This window comes from Scleropages formosus, chromosome 6, assembly GCF_900964775.1.
Source record: "Scleropages formosus chromosome 6, fSclFor1.1, whole genome shotgun sequence".
NCBI lineage: Eukaryota > Metazoa > Chordata > Actinopteri > Osteoglossiformes > Osteoglossidae > Scleropages > Scleropages formosus.
Window position 1 is genome coordinate 5,850,526 of NC_041811.1, and position 26,099 is coordinate 5,876,624.

Sequence of the window (26,099 nt, forward strand, 5' to 3'; positions counted from 1 at the left end):
TCTTCTCATTTATATTATGGCTAGAATTGTTATGTACATAGTGATAGGCAGCGTGAGACACAAGCCGCAATTTCATGAAACCTCAGACCAAACAGAGCACTGGTGACACTACACAATGCTAACAGCCTGAAACACACAGTCCATCTTCAGTTATATTACAACTACCCCACCCTCCGACCTCCACTGACCCAACCAGTGATGGTGAAACACAAGACAGTGAACATGACCACATCTGAGCTGTGTACATTCAATACCTTTCTCTGGAGTCATGACTGGTGTTTTTGGTCTTTGCTTTTTTGTTTGACAAAATACTGCTGAAGGCTGGCTGGTGAGGCTCACACCACAGTTTATTAACTTGATTAAGGAATAGTAAATGAGTACATTTTTTTATGGTGTAACTATTAAACAGCAATTCTTTTTGGATCATTAAAATAATATTACATTGAGGAGTATTAGTAATCTACAGGTATTCAAGCTCTCACCAACATTCAAGCAAATGCTATCCTGGAATTACATATTGAAGTCACTACCTACTAGTTCTTGATGGTAACAGATGAAAGTAGAAAGGATGAGCTATATTAACCTCTCTGCTAATGAATAATGATTATTAAAAATTATTATTGACCAGATTGGACAGCTTCTTCCATGTCAGAGAGGTGTTTCCATTGCCTTCATTGAACTGTGGCATAAATCTTTCATAATAGCAAATTACATTCTTTCTATTTTGCATGTCAAATACTAACAGAGTTGCAGGAATGCCAGGAACTGGTTACTTTCATTTTCTTTGCTTTTCTTATTGAATATAACTGTTGTTGACGTTTCACATAAGATAAAAAGCAAAGAGCACATCTTCCCAAAAGCACCAGTTCAAAACTATCAGTACATGAACTGAGAAACATCTGGAATAAACAATTAAGCACAAAAATTCTGTTACCAAGGCAGAATAAATGTTTAACAGTGTTTCACAGTATTGTGAGGCAATTTATAACAAACATAAACAAACAGGCCGAAAAAATGAAAGCAAACCCTCCCGAAATATCCAACTACATCATAGTGCAGCATGAATTAATGAGTTCAAGCCCTTAGCGAGAAAATTAAGCGTAAATAAACTCACAGTAAATTCTTGAAAAATAGCAAACACAAAAATAAAGGTATCTAAAGATATCAGCATTTATCGGCGTTGTGCTATATTTGTGCTATTTTAAATGGTTCTTTTGTAATACACGAAATACAAATATATATAACATCCATCAGTTTAACCCTGCTCTGATAGAATATGCTTTTTTTCAATATACACTACAGGAAATTTAATGGTGGCTCTAAGGAAATTGGACATTGTTTGCAAACTGAATTTCACAGACAAAATAAAAGCCCTATGCCACACCTCCCTCATGCAGAGGATTTTGCAAAATGTAGAGCTGAAAAGGCATCTCGAGGTAATCCGACTAATAAACAGGGTAAATTCAGTGCTGACGTTACCTTTTGGCATTTCTTTGGAAATTCTTTTTTTTAATTTCTTTAAATTTATTTATTTATTTGCAACAACAGCAACACTCAAAATTCTTGTGGTAGGTGGTTCTGTGGTAAGGACTTCTGGGCCTCAGAGAAGCATTTGCCGCCCACTGAACAAACTATAAAGTCATGTTTCAGATCAAAATATTTGCAAAAGCCATCAAATCAACTTCAGATGTTAGACTCAGTCATACCTGTGCAAGTTTACATGGTGTAATACCATCAATCAAAAATAAACAGTGACAGAGTTAAAATCAGACATTAAGGCGCTAAAAGAGTAAAATCTGTATATTTATAATATATACTTAAGAAAACAAGGACAATTAAAAAAAATGTTTCAGGTTGTTTTTTGTGCAAGTCCTTTCAAACAGCAAGATTTTACACAAGAAGGGATCATTTGAAGACCGTTTCGTAGGTTGGGCACTTATGGGATTTCAGCTTCTTTATGGCCTTCTTGAACTCCTTGCTGGACTTGTCCCACTTGTGGATGCTTGTCAGTAGGTACTGCTGATCAGCCTTGCGGCCCATGATGAGGTAAATGTTGGCCAGGTGGTCCAGCTGTGGGCAGGGGCAGTCGGCTCCATTCTTCAGGTAGAGGACCAGCTTCTTGAGGTCCTTCTTCTTCAGATTGCCAAGCTTCATCACCTTCCTCCGCTTCTGCAGGATCACCTTGCGGTCTGAGTTCTCCCGCTTCACTTCCTTGACCTTGGTCTTGATGGCTAAGGGATTGAAGAGGACAACAGAGCAGATGTTAGAAACAGGAGCAGTGGAAGGAGATCAGAAATGGAAAGGGACAAGTCTTAACGTAACCTCCCAGGTTCATTCACACAGTCTGCACAGAGAAACGACTGCTGTTAAATTAGGACTCTGGGAGAAGTGACAAGATCTAAAACAGTAACAGCATGGGTGGGGGGATATTCACAAGCTTGGGTTCATTCATTTTACTTGAAATAACTGTCTGTCACTAGGCAGCACTGTAAATTAGCAAGTTCTGGCTAGCCACAACCCAGAATGGTGTGTATCAAACAGAACTACATATTACCTAAAGACAACAGCCTGTGAACGTGAAAAGGCAAGATCAAAATAATGGTTGAACCTGAGCAGTGAGTGCTGCACAGGTAATGTAGGAATGATTCACTCAACTCATCAACCAGCTTTTCAAGTGACTAATCACTGTTGATTGATCACATTTAAAAAATAACAGATTCATGAACACTGACAACATTATCTTTCCCATTTCCCCATTTATATTCAGTTAGCACACTCTCTTCTCCCAAGCAAAGTACACCTCGGAATATAATACAGAAAAGTATATTATATGAACGGAAAGAAAGATTTTCGTTACACAATTAGTTGTGTGTAGTCTTGTTTTTTAATGATTAAACAAATAACACACTTTCTTCTTTGTCAAGCACAAAGGAAAAGAGGAGAAAAGTCCAAAAGAGGTTAGCTTTGAGACCCCTCTTGAATGTTAAGACATGTTAAGCAGTTCTTAGTGAGAGAGGGGGATCATTTCAATACATTGAAGGCAGAACTGAAAACATTTGTGCTTTTTCCAGTCTTTAATTTGATGTGAGCAGCTATTGGAAGTCAAATCAGAATGATGAGGAGGAGAGATACGTGGGAACGCTTTGGCAAATCAAACACAACTTATACATAAGTATTCTGTCTCAGCTGGAGACGTTTTATGGCCAAAACCAGAAGGCCAGTCAGGAGAGAGTTGCAGTAGTCCAAATGGGATATCACAATGGCCCAGAACTTGGCAGAAGTTGCATAGAGTTTGTTGTAAGACAAGGGCAGATCCTGCTGATGTTTATGAAGGCTGTATTTGCAGGACTGGGTTATAGCTTCAAGAGAAAAACAGATGTAAGTTGATTGTTACTCACAAGCACTCATGTGAAATGAGTGAGTTGTCCAGTTTGATAGAGAGCTCTCAACAGCAGGACGGACCAGCTGGGAGGTGTAGGATCTTTGTTTTGGAGAGGCTGAGCTGTAGGTAATGATCAGAGATCCGAGCAGAGATGGCAACGTGTAAGGAAATGTCTATAGTTCCAGGAGTGAAATGAGAGGAAAAGCTGGGTGTTGTCACCATAGCAGTGCTAGACAGGACTGAGGGAAGATGTGTAGACTGAGAAGAGTAGGAAACCCAGCACCAAGCCTGCTGAGTTATAACGTTCACAGTACCATTAAGTATCACAGTATCCATCAGAAACATGCAAGGGCACTATTTCACTGGGTTTCAGCTTATTTTAGTGACAGACATGAAAGCACACTACACTATATTTCTGTTGTCCTGATGAAAGATCATTTTTAAACACAGATACAAGACACAAGACACAAGAATATCAAAGCACAGTTTGTCGGTCTGACACCACCATGGGCTAGGTCAAAACCAGAATCTTGAACTTGATACCGGCAGCTAAGAGACAAGGTCAGGGGATGCATGGGAACACTATGGCAAGACAAATACAACTCACAGAGCAGCATTATTAACCATAATTAAAAGGCTTGACTGCAGAGGCCAGAAGACCTAATAGGAAAGAGTTGTCATAGTCCAAAAAGAATGTCACCATAGTGTTGTCCAGAAGCTGGATTTAGTTAGACCTTAACTTACTTTAATAAGTCTTGAATTGGAAGCCCATGCAATGACTGCAGTTAGTTAAGTAATGTTGCACAAGGCTATTCTCAGATGAGAATATTAGCATGTCCTGTAGGATCGTGTGGCTAAGGTCATTGGCTTGTCACCCTTTAAAGGAAAGAGAGCTCGTTTTCAAAGCTTGTACAGAGAGGCTATAAAAGGTCATGAGTCTACAATGATCTGAAAGTTTGCCAAGAGACAGAAGCAGAAGGAGAGGGTATCAAGTGTCTGTCTGGCTGGACAGTGAAGAAGACAACTGGCAAGACTTCTGTAAACACCTGCAGTGATACCTAACCTGAAACAGTGTTTCTTAAGATATGTGCTCTGCTGCTGTGCTATCCAATATCCATGACATCTGGCCCATTCTTCTTCAGGAGACAGCAGCTAAGGTTTCCATACCAGGACCTGAACGTGAACTAGCAGAAAATAAAGGGAAGAACTAGTAGTAGCTGTCACTTCTTTGTCCTAATACTGAGCATTTCATACTGATGAAGCAGATCTGATATCCCTCACTCACAATATGTGCCAAGTGAAAGTGAAGGCATTAGTATCTTCTCTTTTTTCTGATGGTCTTCTAATCTGAGTTATCTGTTTTTCCTTATGGAAAAACCCACCCCTGGTCTTGGTTCACAGATTGGTTTTTCTTAATTGAAGTCATGGATCACTGATCTCTTTTTCACCCTCTGATTACACAATATCCTTTCACCACTCATTTCTTGCCTGATCCAGCATTGGGACCCAAAGCCAAGAAATACTGTAAATTGATCACATGAAAGCCAATCTTACAAAGGTGCACAATACACAAGCTGTCACAAACAAGGCATCTCACATGGGCCTTGGCAGGTGACCTGCAGATAATCACATAAAACCTGTTATACAAATGTAAAAAGAGGGGTTTTAGGTCACTCTGCACTTCACAGGGAGTTGAAAGCTGTACCTAGGTAGACTCATTTCTGTCACTGATCATTAAACCATAACTCAGATGATGAACATTGAGTGTGTACAAACACCATAAAAAGAGATGGGTCCTGTTTTATCCCAAACAAGACCAAAAGACAAAATTTCTTACGGATCCAAATGAACTCTCTGGGGGCCTAACATGCTGCATTCAGAGCTAGAGTTAAAGGCTCTGTGTGTGTAAGCCTGGGAAACTTTCCTCTTTGTGTGATGTTGATGTCTTTGGTCCATTTATAACGAAAAAGGAGTTGGCATACAATAGAACCTGTCTCAAGGATCCATTAATTTTATAATATCAGTAAATCAGCAGCACACTTGATTATATTTTTTGACATTTCATGATAATAACTGAAAATATGTACTGTCTATGTTTCCTTAAGAAAAGCTGTGCCAAAAACCACTTAAATGAGTTTTAATGTGCACATTCATACTCCAGTGTATATCCATTCAAGTTACGAGAATTCCACTTGATGAGGAATTTAATTTAATACTCCTACTTCATCTTAGAAGAATTACTGAATTTGGATTTGGCGATTAACAACAGCTGAGCAGCACGAGACCAGAGCCACCCTGTGTTGTTATTCGCAGTTATAGTTTGGCTCGTGCTGCATGAAGTTCTCAACCTCCGCTATCCCTTGTTTGCTAGCTTCATCACGTTATAATCTCCATAATGACGACCCCGTTTGAACTGTGCAAACCATTTCAATTTATTCACTGAGGGTCAGTCCATTTAAATTGTTTTCACTGATTTTTTCTGTCTTCAGCCTTCTGTTTGTTTTTTCATTAAAGGTTGAATTAATGTGTAAGAAATGAGTATGATATGTTTGTATGTTTTATTGAGTATATAAGTGTACAGTATGTAATAACTGGAAAATAACGGAATACTGGCAGGTAGGCATTTGTTATGTTGTATTATGACTGCTAATGTTAACTATTGAAATAATTATGCCTATTTTAATCGGATTTGATGATATTTTAGGATAAATGGGTGCCAGATTTGTGGTTCTGGGCAATATAAAAATTTTCACTTTTGAAACTAATGGTAGTCTTCAGCTTATGAGAATTCAAAGGGTTTTCAGGAACAAATCACATTCATAAGATAGGAGAAGACTGAAGTGTAAAATAGATGCCCTGACTTTCAGGTTTAAGGAAACATTGTCCCCTGTAGCCACATAAAAGTGTTATATTCATAAATTATCCTTGCTTTATTCACCCTTGTTGACTCGGCCTTTTGTTCTGAATAGCCTTGGTTTATCCTCTGCCTTATCTTTTCATTTAAACTTCAATTTACAGCATTTTATCCATTTAATCCACATTGCTTTTGACAAGACATAACTTATATGAGCAGCATGGAGGCACAGCAAGTAGCACTTTGCCTCATAGTGCCTGGGTGATGTGGGATCAATCCTTGCTTAGTATGCATGGAGTTTGTATGTTCTCCCCATCCTTGTGTGGATTTACTTGGGTTTCTTTCCACAGTCCAAAAACATGGAGTTCAGGTGAATTTTTGAAAATAAACTGGCTTTGTATCAATGGGGGAGTGACTGTGTGTGTAGCTACCCTGTGGTAGACTGGCATCCTGTCCAGGGTATATCTGGGTTAGGATGTACAGTAGTTCACTGTGAACCTGCTTGGGACAAGTAGTTATTGAAGCTGGATGCATGAATATTACTATTACTTAAATCATAAGGTACAAATTAATCTTTAAGAGATATTTATAAATGCAGTGTGCCTTAAATACTTGATTACAACCATATATACTGGGATTTTTGCTGACATTCCTTATTCTACTTTGCAATTACATTTATTCATTCAGCAGATGCTTTTCTCCTTAGCTACATCTTCAAGAACATTATAAACACTGGCTTAATACTTATGGGCCACAGTATTCATTACATTTATTAATTTAGTTGACACTTTCTCCAAAGCATCGTATAATGTTAACGTAACTGCAGTTATATAGCTAGGTAATTTTAGTAGAGTACTTTCAGTACAACTAACTTTCTCAAGGGTAGTAGAGCCAGAGGTAAGATCTGAACCTACAATTTTGAGAGTCAAAGGCAGCAGCGCTAACCACTATAGTATCAGCTGTCTCATGAGGAAACTTACAACTAATTCTTTGGCCAACTGGATTTCAGCCCATATATCACAGAGAGGGGTCAAAGTGTTAACTTCTGGTTACAATATTTAGACAGAATGTTGTAGCAACAGTATTTTCTTGTTTAGTATAATAATATGGTATAGTACAATATGTTAATGTTTCTTCTCTTAATGCTTAAAAGGTAATTAATATTCTGACAAAGGAAGGCATTGACGTTTTACTTGCAAGGCTGGAGCAGTAGCATTAGTTCTCCTCCGGAAAATAAGTATATCTATGCAGTGGAACGGGTGCAAAATACCTTTTCTTTTAAATGCCCTGCAGCAGTGTCTCTGATGAGCTGCTGAACATTTTGTATGCAGCCCTACATTGCAAAACAGATGTCTTTGTGTGTGTCCCAGCCAAGAGACCATAAATAATGCTGTCAGGGCCCTGATAGCATTTTTCCATAATTCTTTTCAGAACGTTTCCAAATATTATTTTCCAGGTCATTTTTTAGCAGCAAATCCATCCCTGCAGTCTGTACAAATGCATTTGTAATTATGAAAAATTGACAGATTTTTGTTTGCTGAACAGCTTCTCCAGGAGTGGGTAGCAAATTGTTTAGGACTATTCCCCTTGTAACTGAAGGTCCTGGGTTCAAATTCTACTCCTGCAGTAGTACCTCAAAGTACTTATTATGGATTGATACACATAAGCATTACCCTGCTGTAATAAGTGGGTAATTCACTAAGAAGCTGACCATCTAACACTGTAAGCAGCCTTGAATATAGCTGTCAGATAAATAAGTTAATAGATAAAGTTGCATCCAGAAATGTTTTATCTACATTTTCCATTGTCAGACACCTATTTTGATACCTAATATTTTGCTTATTAACTTTGGGCCACATTTACACTCTTAAAGCACCTTTTAATCAATTGACTATTTACTGCCAGCCAGGGTTGTTAATGCTATCATTTGTTCCTACAGAAATTGGGTGATAATATGGAGTCAAAGTATTGCATGTGTGGCTCCTATAACTTCATCGTAAACCATATTCTACCACTGTAGATTTATGTTAAAATAATGTACCTGCCTTCCCATAAGGTTCCTTAACAGCACACTTCAGCTTCCCTGCTGTTCAAGAGGAAAATATATGATCTGCCAACTAGATCCTAGAACTAGGACCTAAATATGATATATGACCTGCCACCTAGAAGGTAGGATTTCTGACCTAATCATACAGCTAATTTTAATAATCATGTCTCAGTGGTTTAAACATTTGCAACGAAAATCAACTTGATCTAATGGATAGTGTGAATCTTACACTTACATTAAATCCGCATGTTAATGTGGAGTTGCACAACAAGCAATCTGGGTGTTCTGACCAGATGAATACTGTAGCAATTAAAATAAAGATTTAGTGCTGTTTTGCACACAAACAATAAATCCAGCTATATGACTGTTGAGTTTACGCCAGTTAAATTTATTAGGATTTCATGTTGATCTCTTTGTTACAGTTATACATATATATAGTTTGTTTCCATTTATTGTCATCATGACTGTAATGTAAGGGGAAACATGATATGAAATGGTTTTCAGAAAGAGGATCGATCCTCTGTGATATATACCCCCCTCTCTAGGTTGATGAAACCTTTACTATTTTATTAATTTGGTCAAATCCAGGTCATAGACAGGTTTTTATGTCATTACTTAGCCAGATTACTGAATATGACACAACACACAGAGGAATGAACTCAGAGAAAAGACCATGAGGCATATTCAGTGGTCAATCACTGAAATGATAAAATGACCAAATAAATTATGAGCATCCCGGTAAATAAAACATGAGTGAGTGGAACAGCCAATAATTTGAGATTTCCTGTAATTCTGCTGGATTCCACAATTGGGATTCAGCCTCTATCATTGTATCAAATCAAATACACTTTGCTGGGATTAGTTTAATTATATTACCAGACAACAAAACAACTAAAATGTTATAACCAACCAATAGCTTTCTCGGTATTCCCTTGAATTGACCAAACTTCTCCCTCCTTCCCAAACAGCCTTCCAGCAACAGCTGTACTGGTTCCTCCATAAGCCCCAAGGTCAAGAATTTCTGAGATCTTGCAATTTCTAATGCCTATCTAATTATCTAAAAAAATAAGAACTATTTTGCATCAAGAAATAAATATAAACAACACATTCACATTGAAATTCATGTCATGTGTGGGTGAAATACTCCATAAAGTCAGCATGCAAGACAGCAGCTTTGGTGGAAAACACTCATCAGAAAGGAATGAAGGACATTTTTTTATTTAGGAATAATGTTGTGGCTCTAGAACATGCAGTGCATTATCAAAGATAATCAAAATAGATGCAGAAATTGTTCAAAGTTAGTTTGGAGATGTATCAGATATATTATTGCACAAAGTTAAATATCAGTTTGAATTAACACCTAAGATAAAAATAGAAGGGGCTCACATGTACATCCACCCCTCCTTCTCCAGCTGAACTGGGGTGCTGAAGTGGTTAAAGTTCAGGGTAAACCTACCAATGCAGAACACAGGAATATACAACCCTGATGTCTCTAAAAAAAGCCATAAAACCCCATGATACCACTTTGATAAAAGTAGAGCCATGCTTTTGTAGGCCATTTCCTCCACTGTAGAAACATGCCAGCAGCAATTGGTCAAAACCAACACTTAATGCAGCAGGATGCAGAAAAAAGCTCAAAAGAGAAACACTGTAAAAACATTTGTGGGAGATGGAGATTGTGGGTTAAAGGAAGGTGGGCTAGGAGCTGGCAACACACCATGGCAGTTTCTCGGCCTATCTTTGTTTATTCCCCGGTGGTCTGTGTGTGCACTCGGCTTTTGACAATACCCATGTTAGGTCTTGCAATACAATATCATCAGTTTCCCCAGCCAGAGCATTTTAGACATTACTGTGTAGGGTGTTTTCGCTCAGAAAAGGGGTTCCAGGTATAGACGCAACACAAAAAAACAAACAACCAATGGCCCACCACTGCACTGAGGCAATGGTCCCTTCCAGAGGTGAGATATATATAGAGCCAGACAGGTATACAGGAAGGGATAGCATGTCCCCATACCCCTAAAGACAGGGATGCCGAAATGCCAGGGAGTGCTGGAGTAGTACTGGCTATACAATCAAATTTTGAGCAGCTGGCCACAATTCCAATTTGATTTCAAAGCATTAATTTTTCCAAACCTATAATTCAACATATGGCAGGCATAATCCCTGGTTTAGTCTGGCAATCGACTCTGCTTTTTTTATATAATACCTCATTCTTTGTTGATCAGGTCTGTTCTTGTCCAGGACAGAAAGTGCATTTTTTTTGCACTAAGTCACATCAAGTCTGTCTGTTTCAGTTGCTTCAGTTGTTTGGAAGGAAAAATTATAATGGACTGTCAGTAATGTGAAACAATTAGCTCATTAAAAATTTGTTGCCAAAAACATTTCAGAACCGCTTGTCCCATATGGGGTCACGGGGAACCGGAGCCTACCCGGCAACACAGGGCGTAAGGCCAGAGGGGGAGGGGACACACCCAGGACGGGACGTCAGTCCGTCGCAAGGCACCCCAAGCAGGACTCGAACCCCAGACCCACCGGAGAGCAGGACTGTGGTCCAACCCACTGCGCCACCGCACCCCCATCAAAAGATCAATTGATTAGAATTAAAGCAAAATCCTCTCTGCAGACCTATATACCCAACAAATTTGCCAGATACTAATAGATTTCAAAGAAAAAACTTTATATGAAAAACAATCAATGTAGGCATTGCCATACTGACTCATATTTAAATTAGAACTCATTTATTTTTCACAGTAAAGGTATTATGAATAGTGTACTTAATTGTAAAAAAAAATGGACTACAAGCATTAACTGGCCAAAATGACAAAAAAATAAAGGTATAGGTCAGGTTTCATTACACTGGAGGATAAAGTGGTGGCTTGACTAGAATAAAGCCTCAGTACTGAACCCTGCCACAGTGCCCTAATACCGACTATACCACCAGTGACTTTCCAGAGCCAAGCTGTCATTAGTCATACACTGTATGTTAATTGTATAATATCATTTAAACTACACTAAATGCCCATACACTTTTAGAGCTAATGCTTTAATTGTTTAATCGACTGTGCAGGTTAAAGGTCTAAAAAGAAAGCTGTTATTACGCTGGTTTCCGTGACCACCGAAGGACAGTTGTCATTACCATGAAGATGCAGGCCACCCTCTCACACACATAAGGAAGGTGCAGTGACCCTCCTTGTGCTCATGGGAATTCAGTGACAAGGTACTGCTGTGCCTTCTGTTGAATTTTTGGTCAACATTTGTCTCTTGTTGAGTCAGCACTAGTCTCTCACTTATCTGAGACCCAGAGGGTCATGTGTTCAAAGAGGGTCAACGGGAAAATTCATGGAAGCTAAAAGTAGCAGGTATCATAGTGGTTAGAGCTGTTGCTGACTTTGCTTCAAATCCTACCTCCTCCTCTTGTACCTTTGAGCAAGGTACTTACCTTAAATTAATACTGTATTAATTGATACAGTATTGATACAGATATACAGTGCTGTATAAATGGCCAAATCACTAAGATGAGGCAAGCAAGAAAAGTGTCTGCTAAATAAATAAAATGTAAGAATGAAAATCCTGCAGAGACAAAAGTACAGAAAAGATACAGAAGTTTGCTTATTTAAGTACAGGCAGTGTATTTGTTCAGCTGATGCTTTTGTTGAGTGTTCTGCACCACTGTCATTAACACATGTGTATACAGTATATCACTGTAGCGCAGAAATTCAGGTTAAGTGCTTGACTCAAGTGTGTTGCAGTTTCCAACTTAGGACTGGAAGAGGTTCCTTGAGGTGACAAGTCCAGCTCCTTGAGCATCGAACTGACATGTTGTTGGCATTCTGAAAGCAAATGTAGGAGCTGCATTTGCTCCTAGCTTTGCTGTTCATTTCAGCTGCAGGTTTAAGCAAAAGCACATCTGCATGGGGCCATGTCCTCAGATTGCCTCCAGAATCCAGCTGGCATGGATGCAGGGCTTTCTCCCAGGACAGACCTCTGTCTGAAATGCTAAGAACGCCTCTCAAAGTAACAGAGTCAACCAGACAGATAAAAGATGCAATAAATATCTGGAAACAAGGATGTCAGCAGGAAAAAAATATGGATTAAGGACGGTCTGAAATGCAAAAACATTGAGGCAAACATTTTAAATTGGAGATTTGTATAAATGGGGGGCGCGGTGGCGCAGTGGGTTGGACCGGGTCCTGCTCTCCAGTGGGTCTGGGGTTCGAGTCCTGCTTGGGGTGCCTTGTGATGGACTGGCGTCCCGTCCTGGGTGTGTCCCCTCCCCCTCTGCCCTTATGCCCTGTGTTGCCGGGTAGGCTCCGGTTCCCCGCGACCCCGTCTGGGACAAGCGGTCCTGAAAATGTGTGTGTGTGTGATTTGTATAAATGCTCCAACTTTCAAATGAAGATGCTGGGTTTACCGAATTGTTTTCCTTTCATTTACAACAACTTGGAAAATATCACATTAATGGTTTCCTTTTCACAATGCATCCCAGATGCTGACTCACTTGGCCAAACTGACCCCCTGGCAATGACCTTGCCATGTAGCCGTGGTGTAACAACTTCAAGTGCTACCCATCTTTGCACTCCCAAAAATCATGCCATACATTGATTGGTGGGTTTTAGCAAAAGTGTTATAAATCTTCACTCGATTGTCCTCAATCCGTGTAAAGGCATGTTTCATGAAGCTAGTTTTGCTCAACTTACATCTGCTGTGGAATCTGAGGCAGTAGCTTCGCAATACCCTTTGTAAAAAAAAAAAAAAAGAAAAAAAAAACAGCAATTCCTGCTGGGGGCAAGGTGTTCAACGACAGTCTTGGCTAAGTTACCTGGCTGCCTTTAACAATGCTGCTAAAATCCATGAAAAGGTCTCAAGCATTGCTAGATGCTTTCAACAAGCCAATGCTCAAGCAAAAGATTCCTGTAAAGGCCAAACAATTATACTGGCTTGAATTAACATACAAAGAGCTCGTTCAGCAACAACATACTGCAAGTACGCAACTTCTAGTCTAAAGAAAAAAAAACAGCTGTCCCGTGACAAAGAGAAAAACAAATGTAATCTGCATTTAATGTGCAAAAGCTGACTCTTCTGAGGTACAGCTGCTGGAGTTGATTTCAGAAAAAGAACACTGACAGCAAGGAAAGGAGGAGAAGGAGGGAGTCGTAAAAATACCCTTAACTTGCAGTCCACCATCCCTACACTTGCCATGTATCCACTGGACTCATCGAGTTTACCCCTTCTGTTGCTTCAGTGTGTGTTCAGGTCCAAGGGACTTTTATTAATTTAGTTCAAAAATCCACATTAGAAAAAGAGGTAGGAGGGGAAAGAAAAAAACAACATAGCACATAGTTATTATTGAAAACAAATGTAAGAGATGGAAACTGGGCAGAGGGAAATCACAACAATATGATACCACAGATTTCATCCTGAATCACCAAAGCCATTACATTGCATTACATTGCCTAGGGCCACCTCACCCTCCTCATCTTTTTTATCTTTAAAAACCAAACCATGCACGTGAGTCACAGCTCCTGCCATCCTGGGTTCTAGCCCTAGGCCGGTGTGATCCATTAAGGGAGTGCACCCACACAGCGATGGGAACATGATCACTTGAGAAGAGGAGTTCTGAGGGGTCATACCCACTTCAGAATTTGGCAGGATCCCACATGGTTCACTGGGTGGTAGAGATCAACCTCGTGGACCAAACTGGGGAATAAATATCCCACTTGATTGCTCTAGACAGCTACTTAACAGGGGCCAAATTGTCACTAAGAATTACGCACAATTCATTTGTCCCATAGGATTATTATCCTTTCAAAGGGGAACACGGAGCATGACATGGATTTAGCCAGGTCAATGGAAAAACGTACTTTGAGATGCTATTATTAATAATTTGGTGCAGCTGAGGTCTACAGAAGTGATGTGGGCACAGAACAAAAAATCCCAGCCTTTTAACAAACTCATACAGATAGTAAAAGAAGTCCCGACAATACTCCCCATGCGGTCCTGTTCTTTACTTTTACTTTACCTGTACTGAACTGTGTTGGGTGTACTGTTTCCCTTCCAAAGTCATGTCACTACTGCATAAGTAAGCCAACATTCAAGTCATGCTGTAATTACTGTGTCAGTTCTATGAAACTGTTGAGTCCCGCTTTTAACACACTAACAGCGGTTAATGTTGACGAGGTCTTCACTTTCATCCATCTTCATTGTGAACATCAAAATGTTGCCAAATCAATGTGCTCAAACTGCAGCTGCCTGAGTTATGTATTTGTTGGGGACATTTCTGCTATTGTTTTGAGAGGAGAAACCCTTTCCAACACACACAGTGAAGAGAAACTTGACAGAATGCCCTGAATCAAGCCTCGTCAAAGCCCAATAAATTCTTCATAAATCAAAGGCAGGCCCTTCACGTTCCTGCACTGTCTACAGATCTCCAAGGGGGAGTGATTAAGGAGGAGAAGGTCAGCCAGGGGGTCAAAGGGAAGTTATTTTTTCCTGATGTCTCATGAAGAATGACAGATGATATCTCCATGGAAGATTGAGATCTCTACCTCCCCACACCAACATACCCAGAAGAGTCCTACAGGAAAAGTGGGCTGCTCCAACATCTGTCACCAGTCACCTTTACTGTCAATACCTTGCAATGTCCAAGAACTGAACTTCCACACAACTGCTTCCAGTCTCCTGTGCTGTGTGTCAAGGTCCTGATCCACTAGGCACCGCAAACATGTGACTTGATGTTAATCCTTTTCTTTTTCCCTCCCAAAGTGAAAGGCTTAATTAGAACTTCTGAATCAGTCTTAATCCCCTGTTCTTTTCTCATTCCAAGGAAATCGCCCTTGTTTCAAGTTGACCAACCAAACACACAAACCTAAATGTTAATCATTAAAGCACTTGCATTACGTGCAAAACAAAAACAAAAATGTGTGTCTGGGACAGGAAGTAGCGAGCTCATTACTGATAGCTTTTTCCGTGTTTGCTGCTCAGCATTGTTTTGCACCTTTCAGCAATACAACCCAATCTCCATCCATACCAGTTTGCTGAGAAACCAGAAATTTCTGCTGTCCACCACGGGGACCAATGCCTGATGATGTCATATATGTTTATGGCATGCCCAGCGGCCTTCCAGCAGCTTGTTGAGACACCACATAGATGGGAAGGAAGAGGGGAGCAAAGAAGAGGGTTGCAGTGAGGTTCTTACCAAACTCACTGGCACACATATGCTCAAGGATGGCTTCTGCTTTCATATCATTGTCACATGGTGGGCAGAGCGGCGAGGGACCTGTGGAGATAATAGTCAAAGACAATGAGAGAAAGAGGACATTGTTACAGAACATTGCTGGACCAAAGCGCACAAAATACATTTAGGTTATAAGCAGTCATTCAGATTTTTGCATCTGAACGGAAACACATTGCATGCTCTGTTAGGTTTTATTGTTTTTCCTGCACTATGCATTTGAGAGCCTGTGCAGCAATCATGTTCCATCACACCTTCACCGCATCCTGCCCATTCATCCATTGAAATAAGCTATGGAACAAGGGAGGAAGATGCCTCTACTCCACTCCGCACCCGGGCCTCTTGTGAAATTGTGGATGTTTATGTATCACAGTCATGGGTATTTGCCAAACCAAGACAACCATCCTGATGCAGACATCTCAGACTAAATACTTTCTGCAATGCCATGATAAAATTAATTCTGAAAGCATCTCTGCAGTTGTGTAACACTGGGATGAGCGTGGCCTGGAATCAGATAATAACCAGAGTCTGAACTCTGTTCCAGCATCAGTACAGACCCAGCAAACAAAAATGACCCCTTGGAGAACATGCCAGTTCCTGGTTCTTCACACACACACATTTTCAGAACCGCTTGTCCCATACGGGGTCACGGGGAACCGGAGCCTACCCGGCAACACAGGGCGTAAGGCCGGAGGGGGAGGGGACATACCCAGGACGGGACGCCAGTCCATCACAAGGCACCCCAAGCGGGACTCGAACCCCAGACCCACCGGAAAGCAGGACTGCGGTCCAACCCACTGCGCCACCACACCCCCTCCTGGTTCTTCAGTAGTAGTTAAATCCTTTTTGTGACACACTTTCCCCACATATTTTTTCACTCTTACCTTTTTCCTACAATTGGATATTTTATACAGTTGTACACAATACATTTTACTTAGATAGAAAATGTTCAGTAATGGACTGAGAGCTGGTGAATTCTAGAAGAAAGTTGGAACTCCAGCTCAGTGGAACACTCCTCTGGACAAACTGAACCAAAAATATTTTCTCTAATCCTTTATAACAGTCTCAACATCAGGAAAAACATCCACCCTTGCTGTTCCCCCTCTCTCTGAATCCAGAAGTGAGCCACAGGAACAATCAAATGAGCATGGTTTTTGTCTCAGCAGGGGTTGAACTCTCTCTAATGCTTCTCCTTCTCCTTAAAGGCTTTCCAAACCAAAAGATGCAGCAGGGTGGGGTGGCAGAGGGGCTAAAGGGGAGGAGGGAAGAGTTTTCCCTTAAATGGCCAAATTACATGAAATCCACTTTCACTCTGGGACGTGTGATGACTCTAGCTTTATGTCAAGACTGAGAAAGTCATTGACACCAGGGTGATAAAGACCTTGGGGCAGTAAAGAGCTAAATGTACCCATAAAACTCACCCCAAGAAAACAAAATACAGTGTCTCAGACCTACAAATGGCTTTTCCCAGTAACCACCCACACAACACCCGAACTGGGAACTTACCACTTTTTCACAGGTAAACTTTGTCTACATTTTTTACATTGATGTAATTATTTCTACAGCTGAATCCTGGCTAACTTCCTAAACATGAGGTTTGGACACTAGGCTCTTGACAATAATTTATCTACTTCCAAATACTCAAAGGTAGTAGAGTAGGGATTTATACACAGGTCCTCTGATTGCAGAATGATGACTGTACCACTATGCCGCCTCGTGATCTATAAATGTGGAATGTAGGTAGTGCTGTGACTTGAAACAGAACTGGTACCTGAAGCTGTAAGACCATTGAACAAGGTACTTGACCTTAATTTCTATGAGATGTATATATGTCACTTTGGAGAAAAGCATCTGCCATGTGAATAAATGTAAATGTAATCTAAATGGGTGGGGGCGCAGGGGCGCGGTGGCGCAGTGGGTTGGACCGGGTCCTGCTCTCTGGTGGGTCTGGGGTTCAAGTCCCGCTTGGGGTGCCTTGTGGTGGACTGGCGTCCCGTCCTCGGTGTGTCCCCTCCCCCTCTGGCCTTATGCCCTGTGTTGCCGGGTAGGCTCTGGTTCCCTGTGACCCTGTCTGGGACAAGCAGTTCAGAAAATGTGTGTGTGTGTGTAATCTAAATGGCTTCTGTAAAAAAACCCAACTTTGTAAAATCAGCTTTAAGTTTACTTTAGGTCTGAGTTGGTTTGGGTATATCTGATTTAATTGGAAATTGCAAGGTAGCAAAAAATGAAGGAATGAAAACAGTGCTAACAGTAACTGGTGTGTTTTAACTGAGAAAGGGCAAAAAAAGAGCATTGACACACTTAATCGCTGCCTAATTCTCAGCTTTCGGAAAGTCTGGTCTGCCGAGCGAGACGTTGTTACAACCTGAGGAGTGAGACAAAATCTGCCAGCAACTTCACACCTCAAGGCAATGCAATAAACCAAAAAGCTTACACAAGGAAAGAAAAAAAAGCAGTCCGTTATCAACAGCACTTTTTGCACTGCTCTTAAAAATATAACATCTGTCAGCATTCTCAGCTGGGTGAAAGACAGGGACATAAAGGGGAATTTATCCTACAAAGTGGTTCTTCCTCACACTCAGTCCCTCAGCCACTATGAGTGCAGGTAGCATGGAGCACTTGGGCTAAGGAACCACATCTGTGGCTGGGGAGGTTATAGTCCCAAGCCCTGGGAGGCACACTTTAGCAAGACACTAAACTTAATTTGTTCCAGTAAATCACAGAGCCGCATAATGGAAACACAGGGTGTGAGTCTATAAGGGAGCTCTGGCACTACATAAGACAGTTGGAATGTGCCGACATATGGAAGCTTGTAGCAGGAAGATGTGGAAATCGGCAGCTAGATAAAAAGCACATCTGTAAACAGACCCAAATAAGCTCACAACCAGAAGACACATACATACGGCCCAGCGCAAAGATGCACAAACTTACGCAAACGTGCAAATATCTGATCACAGGCAAGCATATCTGCACAGGCAAAACACCGTAGCTGTTTCCAAGCGTAACATGTACATATGCACACCCTCATCTGCCCTCACACACAGGAGCACAAACACGAGAAGACACAGATGACTTTTCTGTAACCTGCTGCTTTTTAGCCAGGCTCATTAATCACTGCCAGGACCCGAGTGCCAGGCACAGCATGGTGGGAATGGAGAGGCCTAGAGCGGGACAGTACTTCCAGCCAGACTGCTCACCTCGAACTGACAGGTCAGCGGGATGTATGGGTATGTCCTCCGCCCTTCCAATCGCCCTGTTTGGAGAGACACACTCGGGAATGGCCTTCAAGCGTGAATGCCAGTTTGCCACGGTAAGCCAAGGGCTTGCTGACCGCTAAATATGATCTGCGATCGTTCCAGCGGAGCCCACCAACCGCACAAAGTGCCTTGCCTCCTATAAAATGACTACTTTCAACATTTTCACCGGAGTGAAAAAAACCAAATGAATCCTTCAGTTTTATGAGTTCGCTTTTCAAATTTAAAAAAAAGCTCATTAAACTTACACAGCTTACAGTTTTGCACTTTTTTAGTTTGTGTAACTAGGTATTTCTTTCATGGTTTAAATAAAGCTGCATTTTATTCAGGGAACCCTAAACCTGAACCTGAATTATATGTGCACTATAACAAATAGCAGCTCCATAGCTCACCGATTGGTCAGGGCTGACTACTGAAGAAGATGGCAATGCAGAGACAGAAGAATGTCAGGAGAATGAAAGGGCATGGAGTCAATTAATAGAGGCAGTGGTGACCACCAGGTGCCAGTCATACTCCTACTGAAATAGCTTACAGGTATATGTAGCTGCTAGATGTAGATGAAGCTCGTAGATGATAGCTGGTTGAAGAAATAGGATTACAAAGTCATGTACACATACAACAACATCATCTGCCCGGTCATCTGAATAATATTTTTCACGACACAATTAGAGAAGCAGGCAGCATCACAGTTAAGGAACTAGAACTTCACAAAAGTTGTGATTTAAATGCCATATTAGGACTTATTCTACCGGTTAACCGTCTTGAATGACCCAGTTAGCATTATATTTTTGCCATACAGTTACAGTTCTAAAATGAGAAAGTTTCATATTTATGAATAGTATTGTCCTTAGATATCCTGCAAAGTACAGTTTTTTAGATAATATTCCATAACTATAGTTAATAAGGAAAATTAACAAAAATTGTATTCCATCATATTCAATTATTATTCAGTTTCATAATTTTATTTCACTATTATTGTATTTTGTAATTTTTATCATTTTAGTCAGGTCAAAGGTTGGTCCAAATCCATACAGAAGTTACACTTGGTGTGGAAAGGGCTTTACAAAACAACCTGTTGACAAATTCTTTCTTTTCCACACACACACACACACACACACACATTTTCAGAACCGCTTGTCCCATTTTGGATAATTTACGCCACGTTAAGCTTTAAAAATATTTCCTGGAGATTTCAAGTGTTACGGTCAAATCTGACATGAAAGCAGCAGCCGATACATTTTCCTTGTGTTACAAATACCAACAGGTAACATGGAGTCACAAAAAGCACTGAGCTTTCGGGAAATGCCGGGCCTTATAAATCTTCAGAATCGCCCTGAATCAGTCATCTCCTGCCATTTGAGGGGTAACTGATCCCAAATGAATCAGCTTTACAGGTTTCTTCCCAGGTCCTCTGGGAGGTGTACCACAGACAGCAGAGAAAGCCTCCCATAGGGCCCTTAGTGTTAACATGTCATTTAGCTTAGTGTTAGCTTATCACACCAAATCACCATGTGGTCATGCACTAGTGAGAAGGGGGTTAACTCCACTTCCTGTGACAACAAAAACCCTACCTAAAGAAACAATCCTGGCCATTCACTCTAACCCAACCCCTGAAACCATAAGGTGGACAGGAGCTGGTTCCGAGGTCTCATCTCAGACAAAAGCAACCCCCAGTTCTTTGGCTTCCAGATTGGAGACCCAAGCGAGATCTCATACGTATCGAGCCATGATCCTTCACCCTGCAGGCATCACAAAAAATATAGCATCTACATCTGAAATCTTCCAGAACATAATCCTTGTTCCTGGAAACCATCAAGCTTAGTTCAATGCCACTTCACCCGGTGGACCACAGCATCTGTGCACCACCCCCAGCTAACTATCACATGAGGTCTCCGGCGAAAGCCGAATTTCCATAAACTGTCCCAAACATACCCCTTCCACACCCCGGTATTCAGATAATCAGTTTTGGTACATTAATTTAACATTTCCATATAGTCCAGTGATGTTTACATTAAAATGTAACTGCTTTAAGTTTCCAGTCCTCTGTTTTCCATGAGTCACTGGTGGCAGGAAGACAGAAACAAGTATCAGATGATGGTGAAGGACCTGGCCACTTCCAACCCCAATCCACAAAACAGGAAAAAAACAGGAAAAGGCTCATTTTATTACTTATGAAAACAACATAACTGCCATGTGACGTTAATTTCTACCACATTACAAGCGAAGAATGACATATGAAATTTTCAGATTTTTGGTTGACTCCTTGAAAAGACAAACAGCTTTGTTTGATGTGCTTGCACCAGTCCTCAACAACAACTCAGACGGTTTCCTCATGTACTCTACTCAGAGCCCCAGATTTTTCTTTTTTCGCCTTCTGTGATGCGGAGGTGGGGTGCTCTCTTTACCAGAACATCAGTGGTTCACCCTTAACTCAGTAACATGGAAATGAAGTCCAGACCTTCAGTGGCATCCAGTTCCACAGCACCGAGTTATCAGTACCCAACAGTAACTGTGCTCTGGTGTAGAAATGGGGATGATGACAAACCCGAACCCAAACTCTAACTCTAACCTGTCCCTATCAGTAAGACTAACAAAAATAACAGCAAAAAAAAAATAAAAAATCAAGAAGAAATATTGCAAACTTCTCAAGAACTTCTCCTTAGTTTACTAAAACACCCTGGATGAGAATGACTACCAGCTGCCGAGATAACAAACACAGGATTGGTTTCAGATGAAGTTTGCAGGAGGAAAATAAAGTCTGAAAGAGGCCCCATTGTTTTCTGTCAAACGCAGCCAGACTAAAACAACCCTTTAATAGTAAGAACAACAATGCAGTTATGAACACCAGGCATGACCATGTACACAGTCCTAAAAAACAGGCTGTGGTCTTCCCAGTGTTCTTTTCGTCAGTGCCAGGTCAGGGGTCATTTTAATTTTCTGCTGTAATTGAAGGCCTGTCATTCTGAAATGGCTGCTGTAATTTAACTCTGCAGATGGACCTTTCTGGAATTGCCCTTCAGGCTAACCTGCACACCATCTGAAACCTAAGTCACCTGCACTACCTGGAGGACCTTTCAGAGTCCTGATATGGGCCAAAATGTTAGACCGTATGTTAGCGGTCACTTTTGGACAGCGCTGAGTAACCCGAGACATGAAGCTGCAAGTGCGAAACATCTCAGAAGTCCTGCAAAAATATGAAATATGGCAGACATAGACCTCTGATGCCAGCATTTTCTCCCCACGTCTGTGTGAGTTTCCTCTGGGTGCTCTGCTATTCCTTCCACAGTCCAAAGACATGCAGTTCAGGACAAAGGGTGACTCTAAAATTGCCCGTAGCGAGTGACTGTGTGTGTGTGTGTGTGTGTGTGTGTGTGTGTGTGATGGATTGACATCCCGTCCAGAGTGTACCACCCTCAGCCTTCCAGTAAATCTGGAACATCGCAACCCTTACCAGGACAAGCATTAATTAAAAATAGATGGATGGATACACCTCATTTAAAAATGCTTGCTGAATTAATACTGCCATTTTTGGAAAGTCTGCTTTCTACAGTGTCGGAGATTTGCTTTAAGATTTTCCCCCAGAAGACTGCTAAAATGTGAGCGGCATGTGGCTGGAAATTCTGCAGCCAGACCGCTGTGCTATCGCTCCATGTGGAAAGTGTTCATTTTGCTAATGAGCATTTTTTAAATTATGACAGGCAAAAATGCGCCGTGTCATTATTCAGATTCATGATTGCTTTTTCATTAAAGGAATGTGACAGAGATATGAAAAACCTATGAATTCTTTATGTAATAAATTCATCCATTTGACTACGTATAATTTCCTACTTTTATATTACTTTTAAACTGCAGTGGGTCTAAACTCTAACCCCATTTAAGAAGATATTTCACTGGTCTCAACTGACACCACAAAACCACACACACACACACACACACACACACACACACACACATTTTCAGAACCGCTTGTCCCTTACGGGGTCACGGGGAACCGGAACCTACCCGGCAACACAGGGCGTAAGGCCGGAGGGGCAGGGGACACACCCAGGACGGGACGCCAGTCCGCCGCAAGGCACCCCAAGCGGGACTTGAACCCCAGACCCACCGGAGAGCAGGACTGCGGTCCAACCCACTGCGCCACCGCACCCCCCACCACAAAACCAATAAGGGCATAATCCATTGCAATATATGTTGCAAGTAAAATATTCGTGTCAGTATCACTAGATGAGCATATATATTACATTTAATTAATCCACCTCTTGAATCAAGCTGCAATCTATTACAAACTTTAATCTGAATTTATTTAATTAATTTACCTGATGCTATGCTAAACCAAATGCAAAGAAAAAAAAAATAATGCAGGTTAACAATATGTTACTGTAGAAATCCATCAACCCATCTAAAAGTGTTATTCATAGCATGAATTTAAAAGAAATATGAAATACATATCTGGTCATGCTTTCAAAGGTCGTAACTTAAAAGCATCTGTACATTTAAATTTAATTTCTGTATTTCTTTGAAATAATAAACATTGTGCCCTTTTAATATTTATATCTGATATTGATTCTAACTAAAACGACGCGACAAAACCAATAAAGGCATAATTAGCAAAAATATTAATTGCAGTAACTGAAATATGGATTTTGGCCTCTGTTCTCGGTGTGCGTACATCATTTTAAAAGTTAGCCTTTGGAATTCAGTCAGAAATTGTTATTTGTTGTAATTTAACCCAGTTCATTTTCCTGTTGCAAGGACACACGCACACACGAACTGAAACCGCTTGTCCCAAGCAGGGTCCCGGCAAGCTGGAGCCTCACCTGGCATCACAGGGTGCAAGGCTGGAGGAGGAGGGGACACACCCAGAATGGGACACCAGTCCGCTGCAAGGCACCCCATACAGAACTCAAACCCTAGACCCACCAGAGAGCAGGCACAGGCTAAGCCTGCTGCACTACCGCACCCCACCCTGTTACATACAGTCACTAATAATTAGTTCAAGCACATTTCAGTACGGACATATATTATAATTAAAGTGATTAAGATGTTGCACACTGCTGTGCACTGGGAGCCCATTACAGAGGCCAGAGGTGGGGGGGGGGGGGGGTGTCACCCTTACCTGATGGCTGGGGAGTCACTGTGTCATTCATGGCAATGCACACGTCGCCCTCCGGGAACTTGTCGCAGGTGAGCATCTCTGGCCAGGGGAAGCCGAAGGCCTCCATGATGGGCGTGCAGCTGTCACGCACTGCCTCACACAGCCAGCGGCATGGTGGGATGGGGCGGTCCAGGCACACGGGTGCGAATAGTGAGCATAGGAATACCTGGGTGCTCGGATGGCAGTTCTTGTGTACCAGCGGCACCCAACTGCCTGCCTGCTGCCGCACCTCAGCCATTGTCTCATGGTCCAACAGGTTGGGCAGCAGCATCTTCTCGTAGCCCACGCCGTGGCACAGCCGCAAGTCGGTGGGGATTTCTATGCACTTTGGCTGCGGAACGTAGCGGCGCTCTCTGCTGTATTCAGAAGCTGAGCCATGCACCAACTCCAGAGCCAGGGTCAGGGTCAGGGTAAGAATGGCAGGTCTCCAGTGGAGGGTGGGCACAGGGGGTCGATCCATTGTTGCTGTGAGAGGATACAGACAGGGAGAGAAGGAGTGAGCAGCTTGCAGGTCCACGCTCTGACAACCCCCTCTGCTGCACAGCCCTTTGGGGGAGTTAGTGTGGAGAGGGCTCAGGTTACGGCCATCCCAGGACCACGCTGCTGCGTCTTTCTCTCACACACACACACACACACACACACACACACACACACACACACACACACACAGTGTTTCACACAAGGCACTCCGCTGTTCTTTATTTGACAAGATCAGAGCAGACCTTGAGGAGGGGTTCAGCCAATCAGGGGGTGCCTTTCAGCACGCCACTGTCAGTCAAACGGCCTCCAGCCAAGGGACCGAAAAACATTTGTGTGTCTATGTGATTGTGTTTGTGTGTGAGTTTGAGCATCAAGTAAAATAGCATAAACTGCTCTGTCATTTCACTAGTGTCCCTGCACAGTTCCTGCATAGTCTTTCATGCAGTAGAATAAAAATGTGCTTTTTTTCATACATGAGAGAAGATTTATTGAAATGTATCTCTCATTTTAAATGCATTGTAAAATGTATAACCATACAGCTGTATATTATAAATTAAGTTGTATGCAACACACTGAACTATATACTACACAATGAACCGTACACTATATACTAAATATATAAAAACATACAATACAAAAATATTGGACATACTAACATGCATCCTATATTCAAAATCATGTAATAAACTCTATTCTATACAATTAAATATAAACTGTATTATGAGTCACACACTTCATTGTAACCTTTATATAATACACTAAACTTATTATACAGCAAAGTGTATACAACATATTGAAGTGTGTATTATTACATTTATTTATTTAGCAGATGCTTTTCTCTAAAGCGACTTCCAATGAACTGTATGCAGTTATCAGCCCACACACCTTTATATGACCAAGGTGATTTACAATGCTGCATACACTACTTACAATGGGTCACTCATCCATTCATCAGTGGAACACACTCTCTCTGTCACTCACACACCATGGGTGAACCTGAATAGCATGTCTTTGGGCTGTGAGAGGAAACTGGAGCACCCAGCGAAAACCCACACAGACACGGGGAGAACATACACACTCTATACACACTGATTGGGGATCAACCCATCTTACACAGACTAAAGAGGGATTGAACCCATGTTCCCTCACACCACCAAGGCACTGTGAGACGGCAGAAATATTTGCCGTGCCACCATGCCGTATTATATGCTACACTCTATATAAACGTAAAGCAGGTTTAGTTCCCTTGGTTACACCAGTAACAGAAAGGACCCACACAGCTATGCAATGTGTCAAGACATACACTGGACACTGAGCTCACGATTCCCTGAATTGGGACCAAATGTGTTCAGGACCCAAAAATGATCAGAAATTAAACGTGATCAGGACCTGCATGCTACCAGAGCTCCACTGTTAGTGATCACTCACCTCAGTATTCTTCCCTCCTGCGCAGGTCTAGATGATCCAAAATACCTTAGAGTCTTGAAGCTCAATCTCCCCACAGCGTAGTTAAAAACCCTCAGCTAGGGGCACTTGAAAAACTGTGAAGACTTTGAAGACCTAGAGGACTTGGAGCACCTTGAGGAGTCCGAAGAGTCTTTGGAGTTTGTGGAATTAGTGATTTGCATGTAACAGAATGCAGCTGGAGAAGTGAAATGAGCAGGTCTTGCAAGGGGAGTCGCTCTGTCTCTGTCTC

The 26,099-nt window shown here is 41.5% G+C and overlaps 1 protein-coding gene across 1 annotated transcript; it reads right to left on the bottom strand.

Annotated features, from left to right (window-relative positions):
• LOC108922583 (secreted frizzled-related protein 1-like) lies at window positions 1-26,099 on the bottom strand. The gene is made up of 4 exons (XM_018732800.2): window positions 25,832-26,099; window positions 23,885-24,388; window positions 15,479-15,559; window positions 1-2,231 (listed from the first exon to the last, which is right to left on the bottom strand). Exons 2-4 carry the CDS (start codon window positions 24,381-24,383, stop codon window positions 1,906-1,908), a joined length of 906 nt encoding a protein of 301 aa, XP_018588316.2. The 5' UTR covers window positions 24,384-24,388; window positions 25,832-26,099; the 3' UTR covers window positions 1-1,905.

Coding starts and splice junctions, on each gene's coding strand:
- LOC108922583 (XM_018732800.2), bottom strand. CDS start 24,383: ATGGATCGACCCCCTGTGCCCACCCTCCACTGGAGACCTGCCATTCTT. Junction 15,560..23,884: donor AGTGACTCCCCAGCCATCAG/GTAAGGGTGACA, acceptor TTATCTCCACAG/GTCCCTCGCCGCTCTGCCCA. Junction 2,232..15,478: donor TATGTGTGCCAGTGAGTTTG/GTAAGAACCTCA, acceptor TCAATCCCTTAG/CCATCAAGACCAAGGTCAAG.